The sequence below is a fragment of the Cygnus atratus genome, chromosome 1 (genome assembly GCF_013377495.2).
Source record: "Cygnus atratus isolate AKBS03 ecotype Queensland, Australia chromosome 1, CAtr_DNAZoo_HiC_assembly, whole genome shotgun sequence".
Taxonomy (NCBI): Eukaryota; Metazoa; Chordata; class Aves; order Anseriformes; family Anatidae; genus Cygnus; species Cygnus atratus.
Genome location: NC_066362.1, coordinates 45,735,440 through 45,754,016, shown reverse-complemented (window position 1 = coordinate 45,754,016; position 18,577 = coordinate 45,735,440). Strand labels below are relative to the sequence as shown.

The window sequence follows — 18,577 nt, the reverse complement described above, 5'->3', positions numbered from 1 at the left end:
AAGCAGAAAGTAAATATAACTGAAATGCGATTTAGTGTTTGTGTGCAAGTCTTCAACATTAAATGAAAGAAACAAATATTTTAATCATTCATATCACTGTCAAGTTCTGTATGCTTAACTGCACAAGAATGAGCCTTAATAGTGTTGCAAAGGGAAAGAGATCTGTCATCAAAACTATAGCTCATCTGTCTGCAATGATCTGAATGTTAGGGTGTGTGACTAAAGTTGCATTTGATTAGAGGAATGCACTGAGCAGTGCTAACAGGGACAGGACAGCCCCCTTTGCTGCTCTGATAAATCTGCACTCATTTAAATGGTTCCTGACAACTCCCTATGTGAGTGTCAATCCAGCTGCTTTGAAAGGTAGCATCTGACTTTTAGTTACAGTAAAAATAAAGCAATCCTTTGCAGAGTTTCTTATGCTTTATAGAAGCCTCATCTGATGCCCAGCAAGTGTGGCAGTGCAATTAGCTGGTTCTCTGGAAGGAATCTAAATGAATATATAGATTGCTTTCTATAGAACTGGGAAAGGAAATACCCAAAGACCCAAATATAACTCAATTCTTTTCAGGAATGTAATGAATTGCCAGTTTTACCAAAAAGTTCATTCCACTCAGGAAGATCTCAGCCATATTCCAGAGTTTTCTAAGAATTCCAGAAGACAGCAGCACTGCATGCTGCATGGTGGTTGCTGATACTACTGAAAATGCCACAGCATCTCACAGGTCAGGGGAAACTTGGAGAGAGATGTCTACCATGAGCTGACCTTCTGGATAATTGTTCTTAATTCCTCTTTAGAGTATATTGGGAACTTACACAGAAATGATGACATCTTGTGGCATTTAAGAACGTCATATTTTCAAAGGAGATTTGGGTAATGAGGTACTATGAATTGAAGACTAGCCAAGATATTATACTTCTGTCCAAAGAGGTCTAGACACTCTGGCTCCAACCTTTAAAGAGTAATCCTGAGGCCTGCTGTCTCATTCTCTCTTGAGCTTTTGTTGTTGTTGTTTTACCAAGAATACATTTAAACAGAAACACCACAAAAGGATTCAGTTCCTTTCCTCTGCCTTTTTTCAGAGCTGGTGGTTTTTGGTTTTGGCATTTGTTCAAGTAGCTAGGCAGATTCATTCACATATGCTATAAGTCTGTTGGGCAAAGACAAGACAACATCCAACCACTTGTGTCTTTTCTTGTCATTTTAAATGCATTTTTTTGACATTTCATAGTGTTCATCAGTCTTTGAGGAAGGTGCTGAAAGTGGATCTCTACCTCTCACTCCAACAGGTTACTGTGCCCCATGTCCCAAAACAATCCTATCTCCCTGTTCCTCTTACTCTCACCCAGTTTTCTATCTGTCCTTTCAGGCTTCCCAATGAATGTTGTTGTTTTTACGTGCCTTTCTCAAATGTAGTTCCTTCTACATTCTCCAAAAGTATGAACTTAAATCTTCAATTTTTCTTACAGTTCTCCCTGACCTTGGGGTGGGTATCGGCAGCAAAGTTCTCTTTTTCAAGATTGGCATAAGGAACTTCATGATTCTTCACTTCCTAATTTTGTCCCCTCCCCTTGTTCAAGCCATGTGTCATAGTAAGAAAAAGGAAGGGGAGACAAATAGTGGGGAATGAAGGAACGAGGAGAAAAAATACTATGAAAACAATACTTTGTTGCTGAGGGAAGGGAAAGAAAGCTCTGCTTGTCTCTAACAACTATGGTAGTTAGCTGATTTATTCCCTGGAGGTTACCTACTGAGGTAGGCAGCCTCTCAGAAAAGATGTTCCCTCATCTGTTTAGCAAACAGACATTTCTTAGCAACCTCGCTTGTTTTTTTCAAAATTTATTTCCTGATTCTGTGCCCTATTACAGCCAGGTGAGCTTTAAAGCAAGAAGAGGAGAAGCAAATGTTGCAGTGGTTCATTCGGTGGCAAAACAAAAAACAAACAAACAAACAAAAACCACATTTATGCGTTGGAAACATGTCTTAAGGTTTATGTTGCTGTTCCTTCTTTTCTGACATTTATACCCGCACAACTCTTACGCAGTTCTGTAGCACTTAAATGATTCCTGTGGTAAGGATACATTGTCTTAACTGCTTCTGGGTCTATGTCTCTGAGTTTTTTTATACCCCCAGGTTTGATCAAAAGAGTGACAAGACCGTATGATTAAAGTCAACTCCAAGTATGTCTTGGAAACTACCAACAAATACTACACAACCTTCACAGAGAGAAAAGAGTTAGTGTCTATCATTACCAATACAGTCACACTGTATTTTAAAACTGGTTCAATTTTGTTTAGGCATGAGACAAGTATCTAGTATCGTGTGAAACAGTATTAAAAAGTACAATAACAACCAAAAAAAAAAAAAAAAGAAACCACCTGAAATTTATTCCTAAACACATCCTAAACACAAACTTCAGAAGTCACACTGGTCTAGTTTGAGCAATACAAGCCAAAGAGTCTTCTGAGGGTATCAGACACATTCAACAAGGGAAAATACAAGATAAAAAGAAAGTGTTCTCATTTCAGCATAGTTGAGTCTTTTTTTTTTTTTTCACAAGTTAATGCCTTAGAAGTATTTTGGAAATCTAACAATCGTCTGTGTGTTTTTGCTTTTGTTTTCCTGACAGCCCTTTAGTTATATAAATTCCCAGATCTTTTATTTCAGCAAAAATTTGTTTTAAACTATTATCTTATACTAAATTAGACTTAATAGGAAATATCTATAAAAATATACAAAAATGCATTCCCATTGTTTTAAATGTCAGCATAAATCATATTGTTCATATATTAATAGCTTGAAATATCAAATGGTCATTTAGCGGGATTTTTATTTATTTATTTATTTTAATGAAAAGTAAAGTTATGGTATATGCAGAGTTAACTGGCTTTCTTGAGATGATTGCCCCATTTTAACAATAGTAGTATATTTAAAAAATAAAATCAAAAAACAAAAGACTGCAGTGTCTTCATATCTAGTGCAATGTATTTTCATCTCAATATGAAGATTTTGGCACCCCCAAAGTAAACTAACATTCTTTAGCAGGTGTAAAAGCAGGTTTAAAATACACATACAGGTCACTTGACTAAACATCCAGAACTTTAACCCTTTGAAACATTTGCCATTTGTACTTAATCCTTGGAGTGAAGAAAGCGTTTAGGCAGGTGCCCTTTAAGTACATACTTGCACCTCTTCAAGGTAAATTTCTCTTTCTAGCAGTGTTTCTTGTTTGTTTGTTTTAAATGATAGATGTGATCTAGATCATAATGCGTGGTGAGTAAAGGAACCTTAGCTTGTGAGGCTCCAGATCTCACTGCATTCCTCATCATCCCATCTCTCTGCCTCAGCAGACCACCTTTAAATCCTCCTGATATCCAAACCTGAGCCTGCTCCCCCAAATCAGTTTCTTAGGATTTAGAAGAGGTCAAATAATAGCATCACACTGAGGCTCTCATTGTTTTCCAGATTTTCTGCAAAATCTGCATCTGGATCTAAATCCTCTTTCTTGATTGCATTTCTGATAATCTTCATAAGACTAGTGTCACAATAACATCATAATCAAGTACTAAGGTTTTCAGACCGCTCTAGGCAGTTCCAAATCTATCACATACATTCTTCAGATAACACTGGATGGGTATGCCCTCAAATACTGGTATTATCTTAGAATCCTTGGACCTGTACATGTATAAACTTCTCATTTTACCTTTCTTTCACTTTTTCCTGTCTGAATGAAAAAAAAAAAAAGAGACTGAAAGTTGAAGTTTTTCTCATTTTGGTTAAGCAGTGCCAACATGGCAAGTACTGGTGACCAGAACTAACTTCATCTATTGTAAAGCTGGTACTCTTAAAGTAATTCATTAACTCTGATTAGCCAGCATAAATGGAGAAATGATACACATCCCACTTATGCCTCAAACTATCTGTCTAGGGCACGATATATAGGAGGAAATATTTCATCACTGGTGAATGACCTTGCTGTTTCCTCAATAATTGTTTCCCTCTCAAGAAGAGACGACAGACCACCCTTTTCCTGTATGCCAATTTTCATTACCATCTTCACAAATTACTTTCAATAATTAAAGTTTGATTTTCCTCACCTCACCTTTGCTGTTTCAGGCAATATGAAAAAATAAATAAATAAATAAATAATCTCCAGGACCCTGAATCCCACATTACTCTTCATAAGGACATGAAATACACATCAGCAGTTATACTCTGTGAATTAATGGAGGCATCTCCAAATCCTCTGTTCACCACCACAAAGATAGTCTACACCTACATTGTCAACAGATACATATGTTAGACAGCAATGTGTATTTAAAAAATAAAAATAAAATATTGAGGTTGTAAAGGCAAGGATGAAAGTGCTGGTGCTAAGTCATCTCACTTATGCACATGTATTAGCCTTAAAAATTACATTATTCCAGATTATTTTTCCCTGTGCAATGAAAACTGGTCTTGGGATGATTTGAGGCTGTATAATAGATGATATAAGAACTGTTTTATTTTTGTAAATCAAAGGTATTAAAAGGTGTGCTGGAATTTACTAAATCAATAAAACAAGCAAAGAAAAGGAACAGCAGTTTAATTCTGCACAGAAATGGATTCTATCCGTGTCTGTACTCCAGGAACAAACCACTGAACATCTGAACATATCTTTATACATTTGAACACATAAAATGCTACATAATTTGTAGGGAATGTTCTTCACATAATACTTCATTAAGATGTGAAACCCTTGCTGTGGGATAGTATGAATGCTAAAAATTTGCATTTTTTCAAAGACCAATTGAACAAATGCATGGAAGAAAAATCCACTGGAGCTATTAAATACAAAGACAATACATCTGTCTTGGAAAGCTGCTGTAAATTGCTGGAAGCTGTAGGACTACATTCAAGGATATATTACTTACTATATGTTTGCTTTGATGTTTAATCCTACCAAGACCAGCTTTTAGCCTTTAACTTCCAGACCCTGCTGGAGAAGAATACTGGGCTAGAGGGACATGCGTTCTGGCCCAGAAGAGGTGTTCCTATTTTTTCAAATGAACTATATAAATACAGTGAGAAATGAACTCCTTACAGTCTCCTGTTGGAAACACCAACTCAGTGGACACTTCTCACCATAATCTAACTGTGCTTTAGTTAGCATTTGTGAACCGATATTAACACCCTTCCTCAGTTACAGAAGTCCTGTGAAAATACACTCATTACCATTGTGAAGCAGTCAAATACTATAGTGACAAACAGCACTGAAAAGCCCAGGAGAAAAATGAATCATTCTTTTTCTAGAGAAGTGTTTGAATAGCGTGCACTAAATAAGACTCATGGCTAAACATTGAATAGTAAGGATAAAAAACATTGAATTAACTACTCATTCAATGAGCATTGTCTATCCTGGGCTGCAACTGAGGTAAGGACCTTGCGGAAGAAAAGAGTACATGGCTGTCATTAAATGTATGTAATGCCCCCATTCAGAGGGACAAATAAAAACTGCACAGACAACCTTATTTTTACAATTAACATCAGAATGATTGATTTCCTACATGCTTTTAGGCACGTAGAATTTTCTTGACTCTAAAAAAGCAGACTAAAACTCCTGAAATTCCACCATGTGTTGTCACCTTGACAAAGCTTTAATAGATGATTTAAGATCTCTATATCCAACAACTTCTTCCACTTAAACTAAGGGAGTGACTGATGGCAGTTTGTTAACTTCTACTTATTTTAACGTTAAAAGAGAATGAGACAGTTTGCAAATACATTTCACAATTATTTGTAATAGCAGGGAAATATGGAAATATCAGGCTTTGAATGAAAACTATATTTCACTGGATATACATTGTCTCTTTATCCTGCTGAATATAACTCCTCTTTGCTCTGTTCCTTGTATCTTGACTCCTAAATTTGCCTCTTTCACTTCTCACCAGTGCTAATCTCCACAGTCAACCAGTCTCAATTCTTATACCCATTTCTTTTATGAAACATCTCTAGCACTCGAACCTTTTTTTTTTTTTTTTTTAAGTACAACCTACTTGCCCAAACACTCCAAATCAAGTCTCTCTTTCTCCCTGCCTATCTACTAGGCACATCTCCACCCAGAACACATGCCTATTCCATGCTTTTGCAGGCTCCATTTTCTGCTTATGTCATGACTATTAGGCTTTCCAAATCAAGACTTACATAGTCTACATGACAGTAAAAACAGAAGGAATAGATTTCACCACTGTGACAGCCAAACAACAGATTTGTAACATACACATATACTATAAAACACATGCTTTATTTCTGTATTCGACATATTTGGTCCTGTGAAAATGTACTTGTGCACATTATGTGAGAAGAGCCCTGACAGATCATTAGACCACTTGGTTATGCAAGATACTGCTCTGCAATAAATGTGCACAAAACAGGAAGAAGAGTGATTGCAAATTACTTATGAGCATAATCTGACAAATTAGCTATACAGATGACAAGGAGGATATGGAAGTGGATAAATAATTACTTGAGAAAATTGAAAACTAAAAATAAGTGTAAATTATGGTGGTTTTTTTAGGAAGCCTTACCAACGACTTAATTGAGATTCTGGGGTCAAACTGCTAATACTAATATGCTGGGGTTTTTAATCTGCAAAAATAACCTAGATACACAGATTCACTACTTGTAACTAGTGACAACTAAAAATGACCTGGATAAGTCAGTAAGTAAACATGGAAGACCTTAAACTCACAGTTAAGTCTCAGAACTGTCAGTAACAAACACACTGGAAAGTTACTTCACAAAGGTTTGAAATTCAGGCAACATGTAGATGGAAAATAGCTATTCGAGCAGATATTCCCAATTCTCATTTATAAGATTTATTTTTATTATTACTTTACCTTCTCTAAAAGGCATGTCTTTACAGGATACTTATACTGGGACACTGTAAATACTGTACAACTTAAAACTGTTTCAGCATTTCTCTAAGATACGAAGGGTTCGGAAAGAAACAATCCCATACCAATCACACCATTCTTACAAGAGAAAAAAAAAGTTACTAATGAGCAAACTCAAAGACTAAATACAATACAGATGGTTTTTGTAATGACTAATGTGATGGGAGAAAAAAAAATAAATAAAAAAAATGTCCAGCTCAAGCATAAGAGAGTAAGTAGAAAAGGAATAGTTTAGACAAAGCAAAATTGGGCCCACACTAGGAAAGAGATTCTAAATGATCCCCTAGTGAACTCAAAATCCTTCCACCAAATCACTGAATGCAGCCAGTGAGGAAATTCATTCTTCCTAATACACCACCTTTCTAACTCCAGTCTCCTTTCTCTCAAAAGTGTAGGAAGAATACAGAAGACAATTCTTTAAAGAATTAAAGACGCAGTGGGATGGTGTTGTAAATTTCATTGCCATCGAGTATTCAGATTCCAAAAGCAAAGAAAAGGGCTTACAGCAACAGTGTGCAAGGGTAATTTAAGGTCAACTAATCATGATACTTTGGAGCTGGTATGTTACACAGGCTGTGATATGATATGACAGAAAAATTAAGGCTCGCAAGGACCATCCACTCTCTCAAAGTAAGGCCAAGTAGGTGAGGCTGCCCGAGAACTTCTTGAGCTTAGATTTCTCCAGGGACAGAGATTCCACAAAACTCAATGAACAACCTTCCCCAGGATTTGACCACCCACTTATTAAAAAAATTATTCCTATCTAACTAGAATTTCGTATGTGGCAGCTGCTGTCTGTTGCTTCTTGTCCTGCCACTACACACATCCAAGAATTCTAGCCCATCTTCTCACCCTTCTACTTGGTAGGTGAAGGCAGCACTAAGATCACCCACTAGCCTTCTCATCTTCACACAGGACAACTGGAATTCTCTCAGCCTCTCATTGTGCATCATGTGCACCAGCCCACAGTAATGTTGCCAGTCCTCTGCTGTTTATCTTTCTCATCTGGAGAATCCACATACTCCACCACCTATGGGACTATACCTGAATATGGGGGATAATAACTTCCTTCATCTCGCCACCTACACCCTTCCTAGCACAGCCTACAGGTGTTTGGTTGGCCTTGGCTGTGAAGGCTCACTGCTGACTCGTGTTCAACTTCTTGTTCACTATCACCTACAGATCCTTTCCCGTAATGTTTTCTGTCCACTTGGTCCCCGGCTATAGGGGAGCAAGAGGTTATTCACTTCTAGCTGCAGGACTTCACACTGGCTTTAGCTGAACTTCATGAGGCTCCAGTCAGCCCATTTCTCTAACCTGACCAAGTCCCTCAGCAGCAGGTCATCTCATGATGCCCCCCAGTTTGGTATTATCTACAAACCTGCTGTACCTGCATTGCAATCAATTTCTGGCCCTTAAATCCTGAGGCAAATCTGTAGTAGACACCAGCAGTGAGAGTTTGCATTGTTGATCACAACCCTGCAAGCCATGAAGTCCAGCCAACTTTCCAACCATCTTATTATCCTCTTATTCAGTCCATAGTTCACAATTTGCTCTGAAAGAGACTGCTCTAAAGTCAAGTTAAACAACATTCATGGTGTTTCCCTCATCTACAGAGGCAGTCAGCACACTGTAGAGAGCAATTAAGGTTGATCAGGCACAATCTGAGTTTGGTAAATCCATGCCAGCTGTTTCCAATCACCTTGTCCTTCATGTGCCTGGAAATGGTTTCCATGATGTTAGTTATGCTCTATAATTTTCTGTAGAAGAGAGGTTAGGCTGATGTGCCCAGAGTCTCTTTCTTGCCCTTTTTGAAGAAGGCCATGACATTTTCCTTTTCCAGTTTTCAGAAATTTCATGTGTTTGACCTTTCAGTAGCCTCACAGCAACATTGGTTAACACCCTCGGACATAACACATCTGGGACAACACATTCCATTGAATTTAAGTGTTATTCTGGCCTTCCTCTTCCATGTTTCTTTGCCATACAAATTTTGCTGCTAAGCTCAAGAACTTGGAAAGTTAAACTTTACCACCAAAAAACAAGGCAGAAAAGGGAGTGAGTGCTTTGCCTTTTCTTTGTCATTATGTCTCCTGCCCTACTGCGCAGTTGGTCCACTTTTCTTTCGCTGCCAATGTATTTGATTTTGCCCTTCCCATCCCTCACTAGTTTCAACTCTTGCTAAGCTTTTTCTAGTTCCATCCCTACACACTTGGTGCATCTGTAACAAACCTTTTTAAGTATCTTTCATGTATGTCTAACTTCAACCATCTAGCACTTGATTCTGTCCCTAGATCACATAATCTTTTGATTTTCTCTAGGTTACTTAATGCCTACTACTATGTACAAATTTATCAAAATCAGCTATAAAATATGGAGAGAAATTCTGTGTTGTTTGTTTGTTTGTTTTAAAACTTAGCTATTTAAGTGGTCATCTATACATACATTCCACATAAACCTTCTATTAGAATTGCCCTTTTTCTGTTCTTCACTGAAATGTTCTACCCACGTAAAATATTTAAATCAGGGATGCAGCCCAGTTTGAAATAAAATCACTCTATATCTGCTTCAGGGTGAGCTAAATCATTCTGCTCCCTAACTATATTGACTAGATCTCCATTAGCTGTAACTGGAACTTGGACACCTACCACAGACATCAGCACCTATAGAAACATATCTACCACTGGGTGTTTTAAACAGGAACTATATTGCACTCAAGATGTCATTTCTTCTTTCCTTAGAAAATGTATGTGCACTAGATCGGAAACTGTAAAATTATTTTAATAAAAGCACAACCTCATGGAATTAAATCTCTCAGAACCTCTTATATTAGATAGATATACATTATTAGAAATTCATAGATGTTAAATTAGGTACAGAAGAGTTGTTATATCACTTCTTAAATGCAAAATGAACATACTGAAAATACCGTCATCAGGAAAAAGTAATTAAAAAGTAATAAAAGTCTTCACATAAAGGCTATGAAGTTCAAACAAAATGTATTCCCTGCTTCCCAAAAGGATCTATGTACATGAAAATGTCATATCAGTAGGCAGGAATTAACACCACTCATTATGTCTTACGCATTTAACATAAGAAGCTGTCAAAATATTTTATCTTGAAGAAATAAAAATGATTAGGATGTGTACTCTGATTGGAAGTGGCCAACAGAAAAATCCCATAGCAGAAGGGAATTCTGCAGCTGTGGAACTTGTGTATATGCCATTTCCCCAGCCAAGCAGGCTAAGCTTGCTGGAGGAAAGGGAGTGAAATTGTACTCTGAACAATACTGTCTCTTAAGGATTATATACCAGTAGCGTGAATTAAAGCAGTTTATAGGATGCTTCAACTAGTGCTATTGTCAGGGCAATAAAAATGGCCTATAGAGCTTAAGAAGAAGAGAATTTCGCTGTAGAATTTTAAAAACATGGATATGTTCTTCTCAGTCACCAGTGCAGTTACTGTAAAAATGATTGTCCTAAAAGCATCTGCATTTGCTCATCATAACATTTCCAACCTTGACAAGTCACAAGATAGCAGACCTTTCAGATTACATCATTCTTCATTGTTCTATTTCATTTATTTCCCCTCTTAGTTCTCGTAACACACCACCACTTAAAATTAGTAAAGTCATTTAAAAATGTATAATGCAGCATTAATTCTATTGAATCACCAAACTACTAACATCGTCGATGTCATACAAAAGGGAAAACAAGATGGGGTGCAAAATACATTTTTATGGTCCACTGAAGATTTAGACATTCACCACCTCCTAAAGAATTGTTTTAGTAGTATTCTTTTTAGATACTTCAGCTTTTCTTTCTCCTTCCCACCCCCCACTTTCTCCTTAAACTGTTTGTAAATTTTTTCTTATTAGTCTTCCCTGACCCCATCGTAATCTCCATCGGTCCTCCCAGCACTACTACATCCCATATCATTCTCTCTATGGGCAAATATGACCACAGTGGATTTTACAGTAGATCTGCAGTTCTCATTTATTTATTTATTTATTTATTTTACATTTAGTCCAACAGTTTTTAGAAAATTAGTAGAATGTAAAATTTAACAGCACTCAGAAAATAAGATGTGGAATGAAAAGTGAGAAATTTATGGACAGAGATTGACTACAGAGCTGTGAATGCAGGGTCATGTTGAGCTCTTAGTGAAAATTCATTACACAAACTTTGTGAATTGACTTGCCCTTAACAATAAGATTTCTACCAGATGTCCTGAAAACAGTCCATATTGCTATCTTTACTTATTGTAAATATTTCAAACTTATGAAGAAATTTAAGGAACTTTATAGATAAAGTCTAGTCTAAACATTGATTGAAAACATTTATCAGATATAAGAATAAAAATAAGTCTAAGAAAGGTAGAAAATGACAACATTAAGATTACATTGTAGCAGAAGCCCATACATTTGAAAGGGCATACATGCAGAATCAAGGCAGCAATCAACTATCATTGAACATTGTATACTGAACACCATAAATTAAGCGCTGTAGTGGTTATTAATTTGCATTTCATACTGAAAGACAAAAGGAAGAAAAAATGAAATCTGTCTCCAAAAGACTTGAATTTCCTACTTTGACAGGACAAAGAAGGTAATTTGGGAATCTGGAAATGCTGGTTTGTGCTTGGGACATCACTACAAAAACTAGTATGTATTAAAAAAAGTGTAACTAAAATTAGAAATAAGCATAGACTAAATGAATGCCCCATTGACCTATATGTAACAAATACTTGTCAGTTTGCTATCAGCACTGATTATCTGGAATAAATACCTTTTAACTTAGAAGCAAGACTAAAACTGAACTCAGAAGTATGTGAGCCCAGGAACCTGCTGCAGCAAGCCTCATATAATAGAATCTCTATAAAAATCAACCAAAGAATTTTTTTTCTCTTCCTTCAAACAATGTTATTTGCAATGAAGAACAGAACTAGTGCCTCTATTTTTGTTAATAAGGGATCCTTTTGTTATTTAAATTAAAATGTGAAAAAAGGTTGTTAATCTTTTAACCAAAGCTTTGTAAAATATTTTAATTTTAACATACTTTTTGCTCTACAAGCTGTTCTTAAGTGTGATCTGATTTGTCACAGGAAGTTGAGTGAATCGCAGGGCTCTGCATAAGGATAGAAGTAGATTTGTGTGGTTCTCAGCATGCACCAGGGCCATCAGGCTAAACTGTGGCTTTGCTGTGAGCAAGACGCTGCTCTGAGAAACAGATGAGGAAACAGATTGTGACTCGCAGACTGACAATCTGCTTGCTGGGTTTCTTATACTTTAGAGAAGAAATATCTTGGGCCAGGCATATATGTGGTGTATCTGCACTAAGTAAGGATGAGCAAAGAATGGAGCCATTCCCCACCACCTCCTGCCAAGTGGAGAAGGGGAAAAAACAGCTCCATGCAGGCTGCTCCGCCCGCCCATGCTGTGTAATGGCAGGAGCCAACAAAGAGCAAAAATGGGCCAACTCACCCTTCCCTACTGCTCATGCCAGTTCACATAGTAATTCATAATCTGTCCCTTAGTCCTGCAAAAAATCCAAAGCTCCTTTAAAATGCAGAGTTTAAAAAGACTACGGATTAGTATTTAATCAAGAACTAACCATTTTATTTAGGCTATAACATACTAGTTGGGCAAAAAGGGTTGTACATGACTGCATATGGCAAAATGATATAAGGTCTCTGAGATCTATGAAAACTTTAAAGTTGTTTTTTTGTTTGTTTGTTTGTTTTTTACTAAAACACTTTGAAAGAAACTAAGCCTGTCTCTACCTAGTAATGAAAAACCTGTTGGTCAATAAAACAATGTTATGTGTACGTGTATAATCAAACAAAGACGGAAAAAAATACTAGTTTATTTAGAAACACTTTAATACTTTTACTTAATGTGTTAAGTCAATTAATGTACATTTAAGGGCTTGGGATACTGAATAATAGATTGTTAGAGGGACAGCAGGATTTCATTCAAATTTTTAGGTTTATACTGGAGTAATATAAAAGACAGTGAAATAATTTTTAAAAAATCAGTGAAAATTCCTCCTACTTATTTTCAATCAAATCCCTAAAAAACTTTTTTTGAAGAAGAAGAATTTTGAAATATAGTTAATATATTAATGCATGACAATTCCAGGAAGTGGAATCTCAGAGGAAAGAGAGAAAAGAAAATTACCTTACTTTTTGGCCTTCTAAACTCTGAACGGTTTCTGAGGTGTCTCAAAATATTCTTGTTTCATAGGTAAAGAACAGATCCCAGCCCTGCACTACTGAGCTGGGTTGGAAACTGTAGCCCACACAGAGGTGTGCAATTCAACCTCAGATGTCCTAGAGTCTAGCTGCATCTCCAAAGGGCACGAGTCTTCGTTAAGTCCATCAGTCCTTGCAGATGACTCAGAAACCCACGCGTATCTAAAGTGCAACTAAATAGGTAGGTTTAAGCAACTAAATTACTCTCTGTCATCTGTTCCCTGAGGATTATACTTGAAGTAGTATGTTACCATGCCTTATGTGAGGAATTCACCCTCACTATGCAACCTTTACATTCCAGAGCAAAGAACAAAGATTGAGGTAAGGGGCCACAAACTGACCTGGGGCCTTGCAGCACATCTCCTGAAGTGCAGGAAGCTATACCATCCACACAGTCAAACACAACAGGTTTGTTGTCATTCCTTCAGATAAACCAATTAGGGCATGAAGTCTTACACAGCAGCCATTATAGATATCTGGGTGCCTATGACCTCTTAATTAAGCATATACCATTTTTATGCACTTTGCACATACTGTGATTTAAGCATGTGTTAAGTCCTCACAGGAACTCATTCTTATATCTGTATGTGTGTTTAACTAGCCTTGCTGAACTGTGTTGTTTCCTGAACTGCCATAATTTAGTATAATGATTTTTAAGTTAGAAGCCTGCCCTTTAAACATCAGATAATTTACTACACAATTAGCATCAATGAATATGTTCAACTAGAAAATAACCATGCAGAGGCTTGCCCTGTTTTTTCCCCTCAAGTGCCATAAAATGTGCTGAGTCAGAAAAAAAGTTATAAAAATGTAAATAGAAGATCAGAGTTCAGGTAGTTTGTTCCTCGTTTCAGATAACAATCAATTTGCATCTGTCAATTCATGAATATTAAATTTCATTCACAAGGTACATAATTCCTGCAAAGCAAATTTCCACAAAGAAACGCACCAGGCCGTGGAAGGTTCAGCCACATCAACTGAGTTTTGTTCTTAGAAGAAAGGGAAGACGAACTGCTACTTAGACCAACACATCTGCCACAGTATTAGTCCACCTGCATGCTGGAAGATTTGAACTCTCCCAGTCTAATGCTAGGAACAGCATTGCCAGAAGGAGAAACAAACAACATGTACCTTTCTGGGGCACCATTTTAGGAACTCAATGACAACTATGGTGAAACGCTAGAAGACACTATCAAACACAGTATCTCCTAAAGAGTCTACTAAAAGAAGAAAAATATGTCCCCATATATTTTTCTTATCACTTTCTCTTCATCATAACTTTCAAAAGCACTTCTGCAAAACCAATTTTCAGTCTAATAAACTGTATGCAAAAAAAACAAGCATAGCTATTTGTAAAGCCACTGCAATCATTTTTCTATTAAGAAATCTTCAGATTCCCCCCCATCCTCAAGTTCAAACTTTTATATTATGCTCCTCTAAAACTTGTTATTTTCAGTAAGTGTTGTTCTCCTAAAGAGGGTCTAGATGTTAGTACGACTCCCTTTCAATACCTCCTATTGTTTCCATGTGTCCTGTACCAAGACACAATCCTACCTCTTTGACTTAATCTTGCATGTCATTATGGACCTAACCTACGGTTACTGGCATCTGCTCAGTCATATAACTTCTCCAATAAAGGTAAACTAAAATACCTAGCACATATAACTCTTTCTGGAAAGCATGTTCTATAGCTACATAGTAGCTTCTTCTTTGAGCATTTCTGGTGAAGTCAATGAAATTGTTAAGATTCCCTCTAAACAGCATTATGTTCAATAGCATGTTACATTGTGAAATGTTTACACATCTAACCACTACTGACTTCTTTTTAAATGTATTGAATCAACTTCTTTAAAATAGGAAACATTTTAGCAACTGTGTGCTAAATATTTGCTTTTGATTTTTGAAGCTATGTTTACAGAAGCCATAAAAATCCTTTATACCACTAGAAAGAAACAGCATAAATAAAACAATGCGTGTTTTACTTTACTCTACTTCTTTTTAAGTTGAGTGTCCTTCCAGAAAAAAAAAAAAAAAAAGAAAAAAGAAAAAAACAGCTGAGTTTACAATGTGAAATACTTCGATTCTGAGTGGCCAACAATTACTACCAAGACACATCTGTATATACAAAACATGTGGTTAATGGGTTCTATATACACAAAGTATAACACTTGTTTAATAAAAAAGAGAAAAACACAAGCAAAGACATTCCCTCTGGATATACGGAACTTGTGATATACAACATAAAAGTAATAGTGCAAGAACATAGCACAGGTGCTAGCCCTGAAGAAACTCACTACACAAATCGCATGGTAGAACCAGATTATAAATGGCTAATCACTGTACTAAAGTGAACTTCCCTCTATTACCAAAAATGGTCATCACATTTTTAAAAAGCCTTATATTTTAAATTAAACCAATTATCTGGCATATCCCCTGCAAAGCAACATATGCAAGTACAGCACAAAAAGCAATTGCACGCTGTATTTTGATTTTGGTCAATGGGCTAGTAATTAAACAATAGTTCAATAAGTAATTGAACTGGAGCACCACAGAAGTTTGGTAAACTATGAATATGTGGACTGTTGTTGTTTACAGCACTAAAAACATCCTCAAAATAAAAAGACTTTATAATAGAATTTACACAACTAAAATTTGGACAGTTACATGAAATATCCTCTGATAGGGAATACTGAAATAATATAAATATAGTGACTAGGATGTACTGGCAATAGAATCAAAAATACATTTTCATTTAAGTGGTTTCCATTTCTCCAGGCCTTTTCCTTCTTTCACAAATAAATAAATAAATAGACTTAACAATCGATTCAAGTTCTAGGTCAACAGTGTGTCTGTTCATTTTGTCGTCTCCTGCTACGGCTAGTGTAGTATTCACCACTAGCACTGGGCTGCGTGCTGCAGACCTTCTCTCTGAATACTGCCAAATGTCATAAATGCCTGAGATCATGCTCTTGGGAGCATGATGAAACTTCGCACCAGAGCCGTGCTGTAGATTGTCTGAGACATGACACGGTTCAAGTTAAGTCCTTCCACCAGCACGGCCAGTAACCCAGTTTCACTCCGCTAAATCCAGGTACCTTGAAAGTAATCCTGCTATTACCTAACCTGCTCCCTAAGTTTTATGCCTCTGTCTGGCTCGATGATCTCTCAGAGGAAAGATTCCCTGTCTTTGTTGTGTAGGCTTATTACTATAGCATGCCTAATTTCTTCTGCAAGTGAGGATAGCAACTATGGGTGAGGAGGGAAGCTACAGCTTTCCACACCGAATTCTCCACATGCAACGCCTTTTCTGTGATTAACCCGTGATTAAAAGTAGTAATTTGGAGATGAAATACCAAAGGTGAGCGGTTAATATATCGTGCATGTTAGCCCGGCCATAGACATACAAGTTCTGCACCGCCGCTAGTAACAGAATGAACAAGTACCTCACTGTCGCATTGAAGGCAAGAAATTCAGAACCGCCGTGTTAATAAAATGCCTGCCTGCGACTTTAAGCACAGACACTCTCGTACTCGGCTAGAGAGTGAACCATTTATTGTCACTACCAGGATACAGGGGTGGGAATGGAGATGAGAGGGGCGATGGTGATGGTGAGGAAGAGGAGGTGAATACCCCAGCGCCTGACGGGGAATGGTGCCCCTACCTCAGCAAGCTGGATAAGGGAATAGCTCCAGATCCACTGCCCAGGATCCCTCCTTTCCTCCCAGACAGGAGTTTCTCCACCAGAGCCACATTCCCCGTGCGAGCAGCCTCCAGCAGCTCCTGGTCCTTGCCCATGGCCAGGGACCGGGGGCGGCCCCCGCTCTCCACAGCGCGGCTCCGCTCCCCCCACAGCCCTGCCTCGGCGCGGCGCGGAGATTCCTGCAGTCCCCTCCACACCAGCGGGAGCAGCGGCGGGAGGGAGGGAGGGAAGGAGAAGGAGAAGGAGGAGGAGAATCACCTCCTCCTGCTTTCACTGGATCGCTCCTGGGTGGAGTGCGGGAGGGAAGGAGGGAGGAGGGCGGCTCTTCGTCGGCCTCGCTCCCTCCCCGGGCACCCCGGCCTGCAGGGACAGCCTCGGCCCCCCGCGCCTGAGGCGGGCCGGGGTGCGGTGGGGCGGGTGGGGGGGCAGCGCCCTGACGGGGGGCGGCGGGGCGGGCCGGGGGAGCGGTTGCTGGGGAGACGCGGCCGGCGCGCTCCCGGTGCCTGCTCCCTCCCGTACCTCCCTCCTCCCGCCCCGCCCAACGGCAGGCTCCGGCCGTTGGCGGCCGTTAGGGCTGCGCCGCCATCGGGCCCGCGAGGGGAGGGAAGGAGCGGGGAAAGGACCGGGGTCTGTCAGCCGCAGGGATGCCCCCGGGGAGCTCCGGGGAGGTGGCGCCGCCTGGCGCTGCGCAAGGGGAAAGGGAGGGCGGGCGGGGCGGGCCGCCGCCAGGGCGGGGGGCGAGGCGGCGCTCAGGGGACGTGAGGGGAGGTGGCCGGCATCGCGGGGCTAACCCGGAGCGGCTTCGTTCCGTAGGGTGGGCAGAGAGGCAGAGCCGGGCCCCGTCGGGGTGAGGTGTCGGCTCGGCGAGTGGGGCAGGCGGGGCTGCCGACGGGGGTCAATCAGGTGCGGGACCGCAGCGCTGTGGTGGTGCGAGGGGTGAGCCCCGCACCACCCGGTATCCCGGTATCCGAGGTGTCCTGTCAGCCTGCCCCTCGTTCTGGGACGGGTTTCGGACCCGCAGCCTCGTCAATTGCATGGCTTTCTGGCAACAGAATGAATCACACTCACAGCTTTTGGTTCTAACAAGCTAAGCTGGCCAACCCATAAGCACATCCTTGTTTAATGCACAGCTTGATGCTGTGCGTACACAAAAAGTCCCATTACAGCCCCAAGGCCCTGTTTAAGTTTAGCACTTTGTGTAGGTAGCACCAGAGGTACAACAGGCAAAGAAGTTAAGACCCCATGCTGTTCCCCCACTGATTTCAATGGCATTCTCCCATTAACTGTACTCGCAAGATGTAAAACACAGCAATGGCAAAATAGCATTGTGGCAGGCAGGATTTTAATGTTATGTTTTCAGAGTGAGTGTTAATTACTTCAGTTCTATAGTACCTTCAAGTCAATAGAAAGATCCGTGTTGATTTCACAAATAATTGGTTTTAGTCCTTGTCAGCAAAAGTTTAACAGATGTTTTCATGCTTTTTTTTTACCTAATGAAACTATTTTAATCTTTCAAATAGAAAAAAAATATATATATACACATATATATATCATCACAGAGACCTATCTTTCCAATATAGTTGTCCACAGCAACAAAACAACAGAAAATATCTTTTACCTAGTTTGGCGTTTTCAGAATGTGAAACTGTCTTCTGCAATTTTGTCAACAGGACACATAATTGAGCACTG

The 18,577-nt window shown here is 39.1% G+C and overlaps 1 protein-coding gene across 3 annotated transcripts in view; it reads right to left on the bottom strand.

The window, feature by feature from the left end:
• Positions 1-17,276, bottom strand: part of ANKS1B (ankyrin repeat and sterile alpha motif domain containing 1B) — a 439,810-nt gene extending 422,534 nt beyond the window's left edge. For 2 of the 3 annotated variants that reach the window (XM_035551794.2, XM_050708106.1), the window contains exon 1: positions 16,850-17,129. In XM_035551794.2, the coding sequence (XP_035407687.1) occupies positions 16,850-16,983 (134 nt within the window). In that variant the 5' untranslated portion in view covers positions 16,984-17,129. Of the gene's footprint in view, positions 1-16,849 lie in introns of all 3 variants that reach the window. The other variant, XM_035551795.2, reaches the window with a different exon arrangement.
• Between the last annotated feature and the right edge of the window lie 1,301 nt (positions 17,277-18,577).